At 45.7% G+C, this 16479-nt stretch overlaps 1 protein-coding gene across 1 annotated transcript; it reads left to right on the plus strand.

The window, feature by feature from the left end:
- Positions 1–5033: 5033 nt before the first annotated feature.
- CALM1 (calmodulin 1) lies at positions 5034–15964 on the plus strand. Its single transcript, XM_047794868.1, has 6 exons — positions 5034–5256; positions 8021–8051; positions 9001–9144; positions 11295–11401; positions 11823–11958; positions 12132–15964. The coding sequence occupies exons 1-6, from the start codon at positions 5254–5256 to the stop codon at positions 12158–12160; spliced, it is 450 nt and encodes a 149-aa protein (XP_047650824.1). The 5' UTR covers positions 5034–5253; the 3' UTR covers positions 12161–15964.
- The last annotated feature ends 515 nt before the right edge of the window (positions 15965–16479 follow it).

The raw sequence follows: 16479 nt of genomic DNA on the forward strand, positions 1-16479 counted from the left end.
CTTTCCAAGAAGACACAATAGACTACATATTCAGTGAATGAATTTAGACTGGTTGCTTTATAAAAGCCTCAAACCAACCAATTACCCACCTCTCCCTCTGCACACGCCACTCCCCCCACAGTCACTTTCTCAAAAGAATGTAAGCTCCAGGAAACCTAGGAGATCTATCCATCCATCCATCCATCCATCCATCCATCCATCCATCCATTTCTCTAATTTAAAATACCAACTTCAGGAGTTCTCGTCATGGCTCAGCAGAAATGAACATGACTAGCATCCATGAGGATGCAGGTTCAATCCCTGGCCTCACTCGATGGATTAAGGATCTGACATTTTGTAGGTCACAGACACGGCTCAGATCTGGCGTTACTGTGGCTGTGGCATAAGCCAGTGGCTACAGCTCTGGTTCCCTAGCTTGGGAATCTCCATATGCCGTGGGTGAGGCCCTAAATAAAAATAAAATAAAATACCAACTTCCAGAGAAACAGCATGGAGTAGGACTAGGATTAGGTAGTCCTTGGTCATACCTTTCAATGAAAGCATAAAGTCATCAACTAAATGTTTGACAATGAACAAATCTCCTCACCTCTTTAGGCCTCACCTGCTAAAATGAGCTATGTCTTCCAGCGAGGCAGGGTCACAAAGTCAACGCTTTGCTTTTTCTTATGCATTCTACTCCTTGTGTGGAAGAGACAGCTATCACTACATCTCCACGCTGTTATTTTAATTTTAAATGCTAGAGTAAGACGTTAAATTTTTTTTAATTAAAAAAATTTTAATCTTATTCTTTGTATTCCTTCCCCCCCAAAATGAATTATATTAAATTATAAGAGGTTTAGTGTAATGCTTATATGCTTGGTCCTCTGAAATAGATTTTTGGCTTCCACCACTTAAATTAGACAAATCACTGACTCTCTCAGTGCCTCAGATTCTCCATAAGGATAATAATGACATCAGCTTCACAGGATGGGCAAGAGGATAGAATAATACATTTAGCCAGGCCATAGCCAATGCTCAGAACTTTTTTTTTTTTTGTCTTTTGTCTTTTTAGGGCTGAACCTGCAGCATATGGAGGTTCCCAGGCTAGGGGTCGAACCAGAGTTACAGCTACCAGCTTATACCACAGCTACAGCAACACTAGATCCAAACCCTGTTTGCGACCTACGCTACAACTGAAGGCAACGCCGGATACTTTACCCACTGAGCGAGGCCAGGGATTGAACCCACAACCTCATGGTTCCTAGTCAGATTCGTTTCTGCTGAGCCACAACGGGAACTCTGAGGAAAATGTTAATTTTTAAACTATTACTCCATTTTCTCTTTGTCTTCAATATATTTGTGCATATACACTTATATGACATATGTATATTTTATAATCATATATATCTTAGGCACAAGTTTTTCAGCTGGAAAGACTTTTTTTTTTTTGTCTTTTTAGGGCCGCGCCTGCAGCTTACGGAAATTGCCAGGCTATAGGTCCAGTCAGAGCTGCAGCTGCCAGCTCACACCACAGCGACAGCAACCACAGATCTGAGCCGTGTCCACATCTCACAGAAATGCTGGATCCACAGCCCACCGAGCGAGGCCAGGGATTGAAACCAAGTCCTCATGGATACTAGTCGGGCTGGTTACTGCTAAACCACAATGCGAACTCCTGGAAAATCTTTTTAGATTAAAGCCAAACCCCCTCTGTGTAGGTATAATTGTTACGTCTGTATTCTTTCTGTTAGATGGGTGGAGTGATCAGGTCAGTGACAGAAATTCTATTCAAACTTGAGATTCTTGGCTTGGGGCTACATTCTTTCTACTTCTTCAATTTAACATTATTTAAATAACAATCACAATTTTCTCTCAATATCATGAAATATTCCATAGGCTTTTGGATCTCAGTAAATTTTGACTTCACAATAATGTGGCTTATTTTCCTGATTGCTGGTCTCTTCCTAAATTAGAAAGTTTATTTACTTAAAGAAATCTTTAAGAGAAGCCCAGTGATCATCTATGTAGAAGAATGTGCTTCGTGCAGTGGTCAAATCCTTCACATGGTACATTTAAAAATTTCAGATAGGAGTTCCCGTCGTGGCGCAGTGGTTAACGAATCCGACTAGGAACCATGAGGTTGCAGGTTCGATCCCTGGCCTTGCTCAGTGGGTCAAGGATCAGGCATTGCCATGAGCTGTGGTGTAGGTCGCAGACTCGACTCGGATCCCGCGTTGCTGTGGCTCTGGCATAGGCTGGCCGCTATAGCTCCAATTCGACCCCTAGCCTGGGAATCTCCATATGAAGCGGAAGCGGCCCAAGAAATGGCAAAAAGACAAAAAAAAAAAAAACCAAATAAATAAAATAAAATTTCAGATATTAATTTCACTAATAAATAATCTAATATTAGAGAGTCTCCTGAGCAAGGACTCACACTCTATGTTCCATCACTGACTCACAGCAAGATTTTGGGCAAGTCACTTAGCCTTATGTTTCAGTGTCAAAGTAGCCATAAAACTGAGTAAAGCATGACCTCATTACAAATCCAGTACACTTGAAAGCTGTGATGTGCTTTGATGCATTAAAGAATTACCAAAGGAGAACTCTAGCAGGTAAAATATGAAGAATCACAGTAATGGACTATACAATAAAAAGTAAAACAATTTTGAAATACAGTTTTTAGCAAGTCAAGTCATGAAAAAGTTTCAAAGTGTTTTATTTGGGTGAAATAGGTTAAAAGAAAGAGGAAGAAACTAGAGAATGCCTGGTTTTCAAAACCATAGATTGTAGCAACTTCATTATAAGGAATGGAAGATTATCAGAAGTTAACAAGTCCTTAATAATTAATCACTTTATTTTTAGGCCATTATTTCCACCTACTTACACAAAGTTTTAAAATATATTTAACTAACTATCTAAAAGCCTGGCAAAAGAATACAAACTCCCTTAGTGTTTGTCCATGTAGACTATAACTCACTGTATTATTGAATATTCTTTAAATTGATTGTATTAGTCCCTTTCCCCCTATTTTTCTATTTCCAATTCTCCCATTAATACACTTCATTCCCCCCTTAGCTTTCCCCCTTTGTACACAGGATGATAATGGTGGGAGTTCCCATCATGGCTCAGCAGTAACGAAACCAGCTACTATCCATGAGGTCTCCAGGTCAATCCCTGGCCTCGCTCAGTGGGTTAAGGATCCAGTGTTGCTGTAAGCTATGGTGTAGGTCACAGACTCGGCTTGGATCTGGCATTGCTGTGGCTGTGGTGTAGGCTTGTAACTGTAGCTCCTATTCAACCCCTAAATTAGGAAGTTTATTAAAGAAACCTTTAAGAGAAGCCCAGTAATCATCTATGTAAAAGAATGTGCTTCGTGCAATGGACAAATCCTTCACATGGTACATTTACCGTGTATATGGGAACTTCCATATACCGTGGGTGTTTTGTCTAAAAAGACAAGATAATAATAATAATAATAAAGATGATGGTGATGAGCAGATGTGTGAAGTGAAGGATGTCTTTCTAATCTGCAGAGGGACGGCCAGCACCATCCCCTGGCTTGCTGCTGCAGCTTCTCTTTAAATCATATAGCAAGATCACTCTTTCAGCATTCCAGAAGGAACATCGATCAGTAAGAACAGTTCCACAGATACTTGTCTGAGATTATCCCAAGAGTCCTGGGGCATCTGCAATGTGCCTGAACATTTTCCATTATTTTAAAACATCTTTCTGCAGGTTTTGTTAAAGCCAGGAACAAATATAACCAAGCCAAGCCCTTCCTAGTGGTGGAGCTTCTCAATCCCAAACTTTGCCACATCCTCTGAAAGATTAAGCAAATGATAACTTGCAACGGTTGCCCAGGCCCTGTAAACAAAAGATCAAATTCTGTGCTCTGCCTTGGCAAGAAAAGAAACTGCAGCATTTTGTCAAGATTTTTACAAAGTTCAGGGCCTCAGATTTATAACTGATATTGTCCTTTTTCTAGTTTACAGAAAATTTAAAGCATTAGTATACTTAAAGACTAAAATACTACTTGAAAAGGAATATAATTAAGATTGTACGTTAGAATATGGTCTAGCGCCATAGTGGAGTCAATTAGCTGTGTGTTCCAGCTGTGGTCTAGGGGATTCCAAATACCAATTTTTTTCCTTCTTTATTTCTATGGATTTAAGAACAAAGATCGGATCTCTCTCAGGACCAGGAAAATTAACCCCCCAAATTCAAAGCATGGGTTTTAAAGTCTATAGAAGATGCGCAAGAACATTCATTTCAGTAAGACGAGTCAGGATGAATAGTACTTTCCATAGGAAAAAGAACAGTAGGAGAGGAAGATTATTCAGGCACACGAAAACAAATAACACCCCCCCCCCCAAACTCAGTGGAAACGTAAAAACATTAAAATGACTGGCTAAGCATATGAGCACGACATAGATTTAGCAAATGACTATATATTAGTTTGACATTACTTCAAAGTATGAGGAAATCCGCCTTATCCCTTCCAGACCCCTCTCCTCAAGGTGTGCGGTCAATGCCTGTGTCCCTAGCTCCCCGCGGCCGCCCCCTACCCTAACTCTAGGACAGTCCGCAGCTCCCCAGCAGAGGCAGCCAGCGGAAGACCCCGGGGCAAGGGGCCAGGGAACCCCAATGCCCCAGCGGAGCCGTAGGAGATTAGAGGTTGGGGTCCCACAGGAGTGGTGGGGTTGGGGTGAGGGGCGGTTGGCTTCCGAAGTCCAGGGCCACCCCAAGTGGAGGCTATGCAGATGTTCTGGCCTCGCCCCGCCTTGGTAGGCATCTGCAGGGACTCTGCCCAGCACCGGTCCTGCGACCCCCACCCCTCTCTCGTAACCCTCCGCTTCCAGGTCGCGGGTCCCAGCCGCGAGCCCCAACCCCGCAGTAGCCGGCGCGCAGGGAGCGGCGGGAGGCCGCGGGAGGCTGGCGCGCCAGGGGGCGGGGCCAAGCGGGCAAGGTCCGGCCCTCACAGCGCAGCTCTGAGCCAGGCGTCCGAGGCCGCGGCGGAGGGATACCGAACGCCCTATATATACCGCGAGGCACAGACTCGCTCTTCGGCAGCGGTGGTGACAGCCTCGCGGACGCGGCGCCGTTACTCGTAGTTGGGCGGCGGCGCAGGCGGCGGCGGCGGCGCAGGCGGCATAGCGCTCAGCGCACACCTAGCAGCAGCAGTAGCGGCGGTAGCGGAGGCACCCCTGCGGTCACAGCCCCTGCGCTGGTGCAGCCACCTTCGCGCTCTGTGCTCTTCCTCCCTTCGTTCACACCATGGTAGGTCGGGAGTGGCAAACACCGGCGTAGCGGCTGCCAGCCCATCATTTCTTCCCCAATTTTTAGTTCAGTCTGTTTTTTCTTTTTTGGTGTTTTCTTTTTTTTTTCTTTTTCTTTTCCGGGTGTTACGCAGCAGCTGCGGTTTAGGATGCATTCAGATTTGCATCTTGGTTTCCTCGACCGGGGATCTTCATTTAAATTTTGATCTCTCTTTGGAGCTGGACTTGGCCGTGGGCTGTCCCTGGGCAGGGGCTCTAGCCCCGGCTGCTTCGGAGCCTTCTGCATCCACCCCCTCCCCCAGCTCCGCATCTCTGCATCCAGCGCGCCGCACCCGAGGCTGCCCGCAGCGTTCTGCCTGGGTCGGGGCCCCGGGGGGCGGGGGAGCCGGGCGGGGCCCTGCACTAGACCCAGGCACTGAGGCGGCCGGTCGGGCGGGCTGCGGAGAATGAATGGGTCGGAGCGAGCCGGTGGCGCACGCTGCTCCAGCCGGGGCGTGGGGAGCGCCGTCAGCCTTGCCCCCCCCACCCCCATCGCGGTCCCTTCCCGGCGCCCTCTCCCCGCGCGCTTTCCTCCTCCCTCCCGGGGGGCGCGGCGCGGGTGTGGGTTGGGAAGGAAGGAGTCGGGGAAGGGTGGGGTGGGGGCAGGAAGGCGCGGGGTGGGGGGCGGAGAGGGCGGAAGCGGCGGGCCTGCCGCCCTGCACCCGGGCGGGGCCCTGCCTTGTGGCCGGGTCTCGTGTCTCCCTGTTTCGCACTCCTGCAGCCCCCCACCCAGTGCGGCAGTAAAGATGTGCGTGGGCCTCGGTACACCAGGAGGTCCCTTCCCGCGGGAGGCGCTCGGCTCGCGCTAATTGGGGCGGGTGGGGGGGGGCGGCGGGGGAGGAAGAAGCTGGCGCGCGACTCGGTTTCCAGTAGAGACGCAAAGTTTCTGCTCCGGGAGGAGGTGGCGGCGCGGCGGCTTCGCCGCCTGGGGGAGCAGAAGTGGGTGGGAGGCGCGGGGCAGACTTGGCCCCCACCCGCCGCGCAGCCCGGGAGTTGGGGTGGAGGTAGGGGTCTCCCTGGCCTGGGAGGGGCGGCGCCCCTCCCACCCCCACCCCGCGGGCCGCCTGGACCCCTTGAACCCGCCGGTATCGGGGGCCGTGCTTCCCTGCCTGGCCCCTCGCCCGGCGTTCCCCCACCCCGCTGCGCTTCCCAGTCTGAGGGGAGATGCCGTCCACGTTTCCGCTTTTTCTGCGGCCTCTAGATTGCCAGATGCGCCTGTACGCCTTGCTGGGTGTGTTTTCCACAGCCCCCTTCCTCCCTGGGCGAGCAGGGCTGACATCACCCGCAGTGTTTTCTGGTTTGGCGGGGTGAGGAGAGGCTCCGGGCAGGTTCAGCGTACCTTTGCCCCCAAGTCAACGCCATTTGATGATGAGGGTGTATTTCTTTGTTGAGGAAGACGGATGTTCTCGGTAACCACGCTGATAGGAGAATTTTGCGGCGAGATGAGAATGTCTCCCCGGTGAAGTGACAGCTCCTCTTGCGAGGTGTGGCAGCGCTTCCTGTTGTACAAGACAGACATTGCCCTGGCATTACATAAATCATCATGTCTCCTTCATGAGTATAAAGAAAACCAACTTGCTGTGACTGGGGTAGAAAAGAAGGAAGATCCAGTTCTAATTTGAAAAAATGAATGCCCCCCCATCGATATATTGGAACATCATTCCTATTGTGAAAGTTTTTATTTAGGAATCAGGATAAAGTTAATGCTGTCAGCTTTCTCTTAGGACTTGTTTTGGGACTGGCTTCATTAGGCATCCTTCATTAAAATTAAAATACGTATTAGCTCTCTTTGAGATCTGGAATTCCCCTGGCTGGAGGCACGTGTTCAGTGTGTCAGAGACCAAATAATACAAGTGAGAATTACCTTCGTGGCCATTACCACCTCTAGTAAAGTGTGTTTACTGTAAGCAGCTTTTATGTCGTCGAAGTGGGTAGAGTAAATATCTTCTAGCAAAGTTAAAAGTTCTTTTCTAGAAAAGAGAGGATATGGACTCCTTAAATATAGTTTTCTTTGTACTTCATTTTTGCAGTTTTGTAACAGCTTGGTTGTAGGACCATTCTGTTTTTTCCTGGCTTCTGAATCTTGGGATAATTTGAGGCTTTTAAACAAATAACTGCCTAATTTAAACGATTGGAGAGCATTTGTTACATGGGAATGAAGCTGGTAGGGTAACCCATTGATACTGTATTTATTTTTTCCACCTAATTGTATCCCATAAGTAGGTATAAAAGCCTATTAATCCAAACCAGTGCCATTATGTAACGCCAATTTGGAGATTTGGAGCGCCCGCAGCAATGCGCAAGGTGCACTAAAAGCCTGCCCCTGGACCTGATCCTGGCTGCAGCGGCTGGGTCCCTTCTTGAATGGAAGAAGGGACTGCGGTGCCCCTGGCGCAGTAGGTGGCGCTCTTTCTCAGAGGTGCCCCTGCAGCTGATGCAATGGGCCTTTTGCCACTAGAGGTGCCATTTTTCAAATTATTTACTGACCCTTCCTAGTTAGACCTCAGAGCACACAGCCGTCCAGTCCATAGGTCCAGAAAAGAAAACCTGAAATGAGATGCTGTCACTTCCTGTCATCCTTTGTTTTTAAAATAGCATAAAGGGTTCTCTTGTTTTTATTGAATGACATTGCTAAAGTTTTCAGGGTTTTTTTGAACGATCACTATTAAAAGTGTAATTGGAAAAACTGTGTTGATCTCAAAGTCTCCTTTTCTTTTTCTGTGTAGGCTGATCAGCTGACCGAAGAACAGATTGCTGGTAAGTTGTTGACTTAAGGGGGTTTCAGTAGCCCAGAACTAGGTAGACTTAGTTTTGGTGACTCCTGTGTCCCCTCCCCCCTAGAGTCTGAGCAGTTTTCTAAGAATTTATTTAAATGAAAACAATAAGAGAATTTAGGTCAAGTGTTAGTCCTTGTCAGTATTTTGTAGATAACGTGAAAGGAGCTGGAACTAAGAATATTTCAGTATTTGACTGTGCTTCGTGGTGTGCCAGGCTTTGTGTATGTGATGAGATTGCATTGAGCATGCTACTCAAACATGTAGTTTAGAATCCTTATGCCCCAGTTTCTTTTCAGTAATTCACCGTGAGAGCTTCTACTTGCTATTCTAAGTGGGAATGGGTGAAAATGAGTGTTAGGACCACTATAATAATTGGGAAGGGAATGACGTTAGTTTAGATTTTGGCTTTTAATATTCCCACGAGGGCTTTTTGGAGATGGTTTCTCTTCAGGAAACCAGGAATGCCTTTGAAATGCTCTGAATGCCATGTAGGGAGAACACTCTGGTTATGTGGGGACGTACATTTCTGGTAACCACCTCTTCATGTTGCTGTGAAACGGAGTTCTTATGGCTGTAGAGAGAAATTTAACAGGAAGGGGCCTTAAGGGGACAGGTGGGCCAATCTTCACCTGTCAGATTGCACTTAGAATTAATGTAAGCATGTTGAAGCTTAGCCTTCTTTTAAAATGTGAGAGTATGGTGGGTTTATGGAACTAGTTACCAGGAATGACATTTGCTCTGTGGATTGCTGCGTGGAGGCCAGCCCAACAGGACTGCTGTGGTCTTTGTTTCAGTAGATAAAGACCAGGCAGTTTCTGTTAACTTGTACAACTTGGATGGCTTGCTTTGGCAAGTTCAAGGGAAGGGTATGCTGTGGCTGGGTTGGGTAAAGACATTCATTCTAAAAGGTGGTAAACTTTTGTTTTCAGAATTCAAGGAAGCTTTCTCCCTATTTGACAAAGACGGCGATGGCACCATCACAACAAAGGAACTTGGAACTGTCATGAGGTCATTGGGTCAGAACCCGACAGAAGCTGAGTTGCAGGATATGATCAATGAGGTGGACGCTGATGGTAAGGGCTGTAGAACTGCGTGTGAGTGCCTGTGTTGTGTAATTCAAGTTCAGACATGTTATAAGTTGTCTTTCAGGTCCCCAGAGCAAGGCACATGTGCAAAAGATCCTTTCTGTGGTTGCCTTACAGCCGTTGACAATTAAAATAGAAGATTATGGGCCTGCCTTTCGCCCTGCTCACTGTCTAGAACATTTCCTGGATTGGATCACTGTATTGTTCTTTCCAACTTGCCATGACCTATGGCTCAGTCTTTTATCACCTGGCCCATGAGTCTGCACTGAGTCCTGTGGGGGAAGGAAAAGTAAATAGCCACCGACTTTTAGAAGAGCTTATTGTCTCTTAAGAGGAGAAAAACCCCAAGTGAGGTGGGGGAAGAGCAGGCTTCGGTGTTACTTAGAAGTGCATACAGTAGGAGCTGTCAGTGTGTTTGACGGAAAGGATTTTGAGGATCACATGAGGCTTGGAAGTGAGGTGCGTGGTGACTGTAGGGAACAGATTTATAGAGGTTAACAGGAGGATGTGGAGCTAGAAGGAACAAGCAGTAACCCCTGTAGTTGTTGGTCCCCTTTGGTGGTTCATGCCTCTGGACTCCAGAGCAGCGGACAGTAGACCTTTTATTGCCCCCTTCCATCAGTAAACAGTTTTGATTACCCTTCCACCCCCCAAAAGGACCACTCAAGTTTTTTGAAAATCATACTAATTAAATCAGTAAATTTCATGTTTAAATAAATTAATCAAATCTACAAATGTAAAAATGTAGAACGTTAGTAAAGTTTTAAAAGATGAGGTAGGAATAAACAGTTTGGATCTAGGCTACTTTCTTTATGGTCGGCTTGCTAGTAGCCGTTGAAGGCATACGGTGTCATAAGGTGGTAAAGTAGAATTACATTTGTCTGGTCACATATTTAGAATCAGGGATTTGGAATCAGCTCTTTTACACTGGTTTTTGCCTGTTTAACTACTGCTAAAGACTGTTTTCATCCTTAACAGTTTGGAAAGAGGTTGTTCGTAGTTCTGTCTCGTGTGCCTGCTGAGGTGATCAGCCATCTGGGAACATGGGGTGGCTCTCTCCCGTTTTGTGTCAGCCCTGGGAAACTGGGAACTGGCACAGGGTATTAGGCTCTCAGGTTGTAGGGAATAAGAGGGGGAAAGTTGTCTCAAGCTATGGAATCCACTATTTGCAATGCATAAATATGATGCCTAAGGACACTGCTGTGTGGCTGTAAGAGAGCCTTTCAAACAATTGATTTTGTCTTTCATAAATATCAGTAATGCTTTAAAATTTTGGAGGCCAAATAGATTTGAAGGGATCTCCAAATTATTGTTTTGATTTAAAGGTACTGGTGAAAATGAGTCACTTTACATAATTTTTATTTCTGTTTAGTTCAAGTTACACTGTTGATCTGGTGGCTCGTCTTCATCCAACTGTTGGTTTTAAAGGAGGAGTTGTTTGGAATACTGGCCATAGAACAGATTCTTCTGACACGGTTTCCTAAATATTAATGGCCTGAGCTGAGAAAACACTTCGGAGCCTTTTCCTTAATGGGAAATAAAGATACTGGGTTGGGGAGAAAATGATTAGGTGACTTATCATAATGTGGCTGAGAAATGCCTCCCAGAGAAGACATTCTAACAGTTCATGGTCCCTGATGTAACAGAGTCAGCATTTCCCCTCTCATAAGCCTATTCTTTCCTAAAAACATTGCCTACTTCCTGTCGGCCCAATTATAGGCTTTATCAGCATCACTAGCCCAGGCAGAGTAGATCTCAGTGATCTCCCAAACTCAGGGGAAAGCACCCTCAAGTCCCTCTCTTGGGAGTGGAAAGATCCAGCCTGCACTGCTGTGTGCTTTTTTTTCTCAGAGCTGTACCAATCCTTAGGTGGCTAAGAATTCATATGTGTAGTTTTCTTTGCATCCTTAAATGCTGTCCTGGGCACTGATTCCTGGTTTGAATCATGCGAATCATGGGAAGTTGCCCTGTGAAGTATTTGAATAGTTTGGACCTGAGATGCTTAATCCTAATAAAATAATTTCCCAGTTTGTCCTAGCAAGTGCTTACTGTTCTATAAACTGGTTCTAAAATTATCACTGTGGGGTAGCATTACTGGCGTGTTTATTTCACATGAGCTTTTGTTTTTTTCCTTTGAGGTAATGGCACCATTGACTTCCCAGAATTTTTGACTATGATGGCTAGGAAAATGAAAGACACAGACAGCGAAGAAGAAATCCGCGAGGCATTCCGAGTCTTTGACAAGGTAAGCCTGCTGCCTCTGCATTGCAGACTCTCCTTAAATATGGCTTTTTGGCTATCGTTTCTAAAAGCTTTAACATTCTGTTCCAGTTAGAACACTTACCTAACTGCCTAAGCCTCTGTAATCTCACTTTCAAATGCAGTAACCTTATCAGATGAGAGTAAGCATAATAAATAGTAGAGAAGTTTTGAACCAAATTTCTTGATTGTTACTTTCAATTTCCGTTCCTTTTAAAAAGCCCCTGCATTTTCTGCGTTGGCTGCCTTGCATGTATGTAGCGGGTAGAGGTGGGAACTGGAGACTGGAGAATTGTCGACCTACACAGGGTGGTCAGTAACTTGAGGGCCGCAATGACGTCGTGGCTGACTTGCCCGCACCCAGCTGCTGCGAGTCCCTGTCGGTAACCTCTGCTGGGTGTTCACAGGATGGCAATGGCTACATCAGTGCTGCAGAACTACGTCACGTCATGACAAACTTAGGAGAAAAACTAACAGACGAAGAAGTAGACGAAATGATCAGAGAAGCAGATATTGATGGAGATGGACAAGTCAACTACGAAGGTAATAGACTACATTTCTTTAGCTTAGTGCTCACTGGTGTTCCCTTTAGGATCTGTACACAAGTTCACCGCTTCATAGACATTCACTGATCCCCCCCTTGGGCAGCGTAGAGCTCTGTTCATTAAAGCTGCTTTTAAAGATAACCGAAAGTTTATGATTATTTGTCTTTTCAGAATTCGTACAGATGATGACTGCAAAATGAAGACCTACTTTCAACTCCTTTTTCCCCCCTCTAGAAGAATCAAATTGAATCTTTTACTTACCTCTTGCAAAAAAAAAAAAAAAAAGAAAAGTTCATTTACTCATTCTGTTTCTATATAGCAAAACTGAATGTCAGAAGTACCTTCTGTCCACACACACAAAAAATCTGCATGTATTGGTTGGTGGTCCTGTCCCCTAAAGATCAAGCTACACATCAGTTTTCCGATATAAATACTTGTCCTACCTTAATGATAAGGAAACACTTAGTGGACTCCTTGCAGGTCCATTTGCTCATGATTAATACACTGTTTGGGCTGGCCAGTTTTTCATGCATGCAGCTTGACAATTGAGCACAGTCAGGCGTTTGTATTAAAAACGAAAAATGAAAAAACAAATTCAAAACCTACTCAAAGGGGTTCTAGTTCCGTTTGTTAGTATAAATTGTCCTAGCTGGTTTACTGAAAACAGACATGTAAAATTGGTGCACCTCAGGATGCTGTGCAGCGAAATGGGTGGAGGATAAACTCCAGGCGTGGCCCCATTGGCAGGATGGCCCTCTTGTAACTTCCCTGTGCCCCGACCCACGGTGGCCATGACACACCCTGGTGGCATGCCTGCGAGGGTTGGTTTAAGCATTGTCTGCGTTGTGCTAGAGCGGAATGGGTGTCAGGCTGTCACCATTCATATCAATTTTTAAAAAGAAACCTTTATCAAGGGAGCATCTTTGGACTCTCTGTTTTTAAAACCTTCTGAACCTTGACTTGGAGCCAGCAGAGTAGGCTGTGGCTGTGGACTTCAGCACAACCATCAACATTGCTGTTCAAGAAATTACAATTTACATCCATTCCAAGTTGTAAATGCTAGTCTTTTTTTTTTTTTTTTTCCAATAAAAAGACCATTAACTTACAGTGGTGTTAAATGCTTTGTAAAGCTGAGATCTAAACGGGGACAAGGCAGTTGGAGGGGAGGCCAGTGTACCTTTAAATGCCCACAGCCCAGCCTTGGGTTTCCTCCCAACATCCCAGCACCAACCGCTGAGCCTGAGACCTTGCCTAAAGCCAAGCAGATACTGATCGCTCCATCTTATTTATGGACATGTAGGTCTACTTGTATTTTCACGGGGGGGGGGGAGTGAATCTTGATAACTTAATGATTATTCAGGCAGTAGAGCTCTTAATGAAGGAAAAAAACCACTTTCTCTCAAGCATGTATTTAGGGGTTCTTATCAGTTGTGCTGCTGATGACCTGTTTTATGTAACTACTTGAGACCATCTGTGCAAGAGACATGATTTAGTGTGTCTGTAATTCAATCCTTGCTGTGTGTGGTAGAAGCAGTAGTCAATTTCTAAGCCAGTCTCTTCATGCCTAAGACACTACCAGTCACCTTTTGAATCACAATTTTTAATTTATGATTATACTTACCTTAGACTCCTTTTCATTTTTTTTTTTTTTTTAATTAAGTTGACTTGGCTCTTTTCCCCCAAGTAAAACTAGTGCTAGCCCCCAAGCTTGAAAGTAAAACTCCAGCCCACAGGGAATTTTGTGTTTCTTGATAAACCTGTAACCCAAACCAAGAGATGCTGGTACCTGGTCTTTGCAGTGGGATTGGTCTGCTTAAAAGTCCCTTTAAAGGTCTGTTGAGTTTAGTGCAGAGCTCTTTTTGAAATGAAGGCTGGATGTGCATTTTTCAGGGTATTAACTGGTTGTATCTTATTAGCCAGGAGATTTGGGTTTTGAATGTTTGTGTGGGAGGTTTTAATTTGCCAGGGAACAGTGGCAGGCTGCTAGTGAGGCAGTGAGAAGCTCTCGGCAGCCAAATGGGTGCATCCGGGGCCGATTTGCAGAGACCCTAGGCTTCTCCCTCTCCTACTCCTTGTCTCTCTGGCATTTTGCAGCTCATTAGTTTTCGCCAGAGGGGTGGGTCAGAGCAGTGGAGAGGAGCCCACCCACCTGCCTTTGCTGCTGGTCCTTAGACTGGTGGTTGGTGGAGGAGTTGACGTCATGAGCTAGGCTTGGCTTTTCATAACTCCCCGAATCTGGAAGGAACATCTCCGAGTACCTCGGGGGTTCTTCTGGTGAGATAGGACTGGCGTTTGTGGTTCTGGTTGGATGTTTCTTGCAGGGAGATGAAGTAGCCTGACTGTTGACCCAGTCCTAGGCCTGTGGCCCATGACCTTTTGGTAGTTTTAAATAGGGTTGAGGATGATTTTGCTTGTTTTTAAAAAACCCTTGCCTTTTGTCTTACCCTTTCATCATTTTTTTTTTTTTTCCTGGAAGCTTGGTGGACTCCATTTTAGTGGTCCTGCAGTCTTTCCTAAAAACCTACATTTGTTTTGGGGGATTTTTTTTTTCCCCACTTTTTAGGGCTGCACGGGCAGCATATGGAAGTTCCTAGGCTAGGGGTCGCATCAGAGCTGCAGCTGCCAGCCTATGCCACAGCAATGCTAGATCTTAGCCATGTCTGACTACGCTGCAGCTCATGGCAATGCCGGATCCTTAACCCGCTGAGCAAGGCCAGGGATCGAACCTGCAACCTCATGGATACTAGTTGGGTTCATTACTGCCAAGCTACAATGGGAACTCCCTAAGAGACTACCTTTGAAACCAGATTCTTGAATGGCCAGGATCCTGTATGGGAACCAGAAGCCTTTCCCCCAGGAGATGCTGCTAAGTTCCAGTTCTGCACAGAGGGGGACGTCCAGTCCATGGTAGCCTTTCTCTCTGGGCTTTGAGAGGACGACCAGCCCAGGGCTTGGGTGTTTGCAGCCCGTGGGGGTTTGTGAGAGGAGCTAGCTGGATGCTGTGACAGCATCTGAAAGTTGGTCAGCACCTTCCTGTAAACTCTCGCCCTACTTCTAACTGCTCTATCAATATATACATATATTTATATCTATAAAGTGACTAGTTTAACTGGCATCCCGCTTGAGCCTGAGACTTGCCATAAAAAACTGCTGAGTACTTGGCACACACTTTCATAGTTTTGTTCTCCATCTGTTTGGGGTAGGTGTTGAGCAAGGCAAATGTATCTTGATTTCAGATGGGCTTTCGATGCACTGTTGCCAAGGAAGGCTTTTTCTGATTTTTTGACAAACGAACTTTTGCACACTTTAATTGATGTCTTTCGGCAACTTAACGACACATTGAAAATTAGCTACTGTACATATTTTTATATTCTCTTTATAAATGCATGTCTGACTGTACTTGTAACCATATTGTAACGCGTGGCCGTCCAGCAGGCCTCGCGCTGCTGTGGCCCGTCGGAGTAGCAGCATATTAGCAGCCCCTCAGCATACTGGGAACTTCTTCCTAAACCAAGAATGTAAATTTGGTCAGGTCTGCTCTTCGTTCATTCAATTATTTTAAACATTTGAATTAATTACTGTATATCCTGAAATACATTTATCCTTTTGGCAGTGACTCGATTCCACGAATGTGTCTTAATATCCCTTCAGCTGGCGGTTACTCTTTTCCTTTTCGATCCCTTGAAGTTGCCCTATAGGAGACAGAAATACTTTGCTGTCCGTATCCCTCGGAGTCTGAAGGTAGTGGCATGGGTGGAGTGTGTGTTCTTTCTCCAACTCTATCATAATGATCATTAAACACGTCTGTAGCAAAGATGGTGGTAGTTGTTTTGTTCCCGAAGTCACCCTTCACCGTGGCGATTTGCAAAGGACATGTACCTGAACGTTGCTGTAAATCTTGAGATAAAACTGTTTGGAGATTTAACCACCTCTCTGATGGGGGACCAACTCTATGGAAATTGTAAATAAGTTTTATTTATAAACCTGGCACTGTATTCAATAAACATTTCTGCAGCCTTTCATCTCTAACTGCGAACTCTGTAGGTTTTTAGCTCACGATGCTTTCCATCTCTTTTGCTCAACGAACAAGCTCGACCTGCTCTCCGATGTCATGTCACCTGGGCTACCGTAGGTGAGGAGCCAGAAACACCAGCCATACGTCCCACGACAGCCTTACCCTGGCTGTAAAGTTCAGGCGTTAACAGCTGACATTTTCACACACTCTCTTGGCATAGGAACGTTTCCGTTTGCTTTATTTGGAAAATCCAAAACCGTGAAAAGATTCATCCCCCTTTAACCCCAAGGTTAATCCAGGTCTCCTTAGGAATTGTTTGAAGAAATACACTTTACAAAATTAAGTGGGAATTTAAAATTACAGGAGCAGAGCAGCTGGGGGGTGAGAACTGGGAGAGGGGGTGGGTTACAGCATCCATTCAGAACGTTGGAGTGGAAAGCTTCCCCTTAAGCAGGGCGGTCCCAGAGCCCTGTCCCCAAACAAGGTTTTCTAGCAGGAAGGGCC

The sequence above is a fragment of the Phacochoerus africanus genome, chromosome 9, assembly GCF_016906955.1.
Source record: "Phacochoerus africanus isolate WHEZ1 chromosome 9, ROS_Pafr_v1, whole genome shotgun sequence".
Taxonomy (NCBI): Eukaryota; Metazoa; Chordata; class Mammalia; order Artiodactyla; family Suidae; genus Phacochoerus; species Phacochoerus africanus.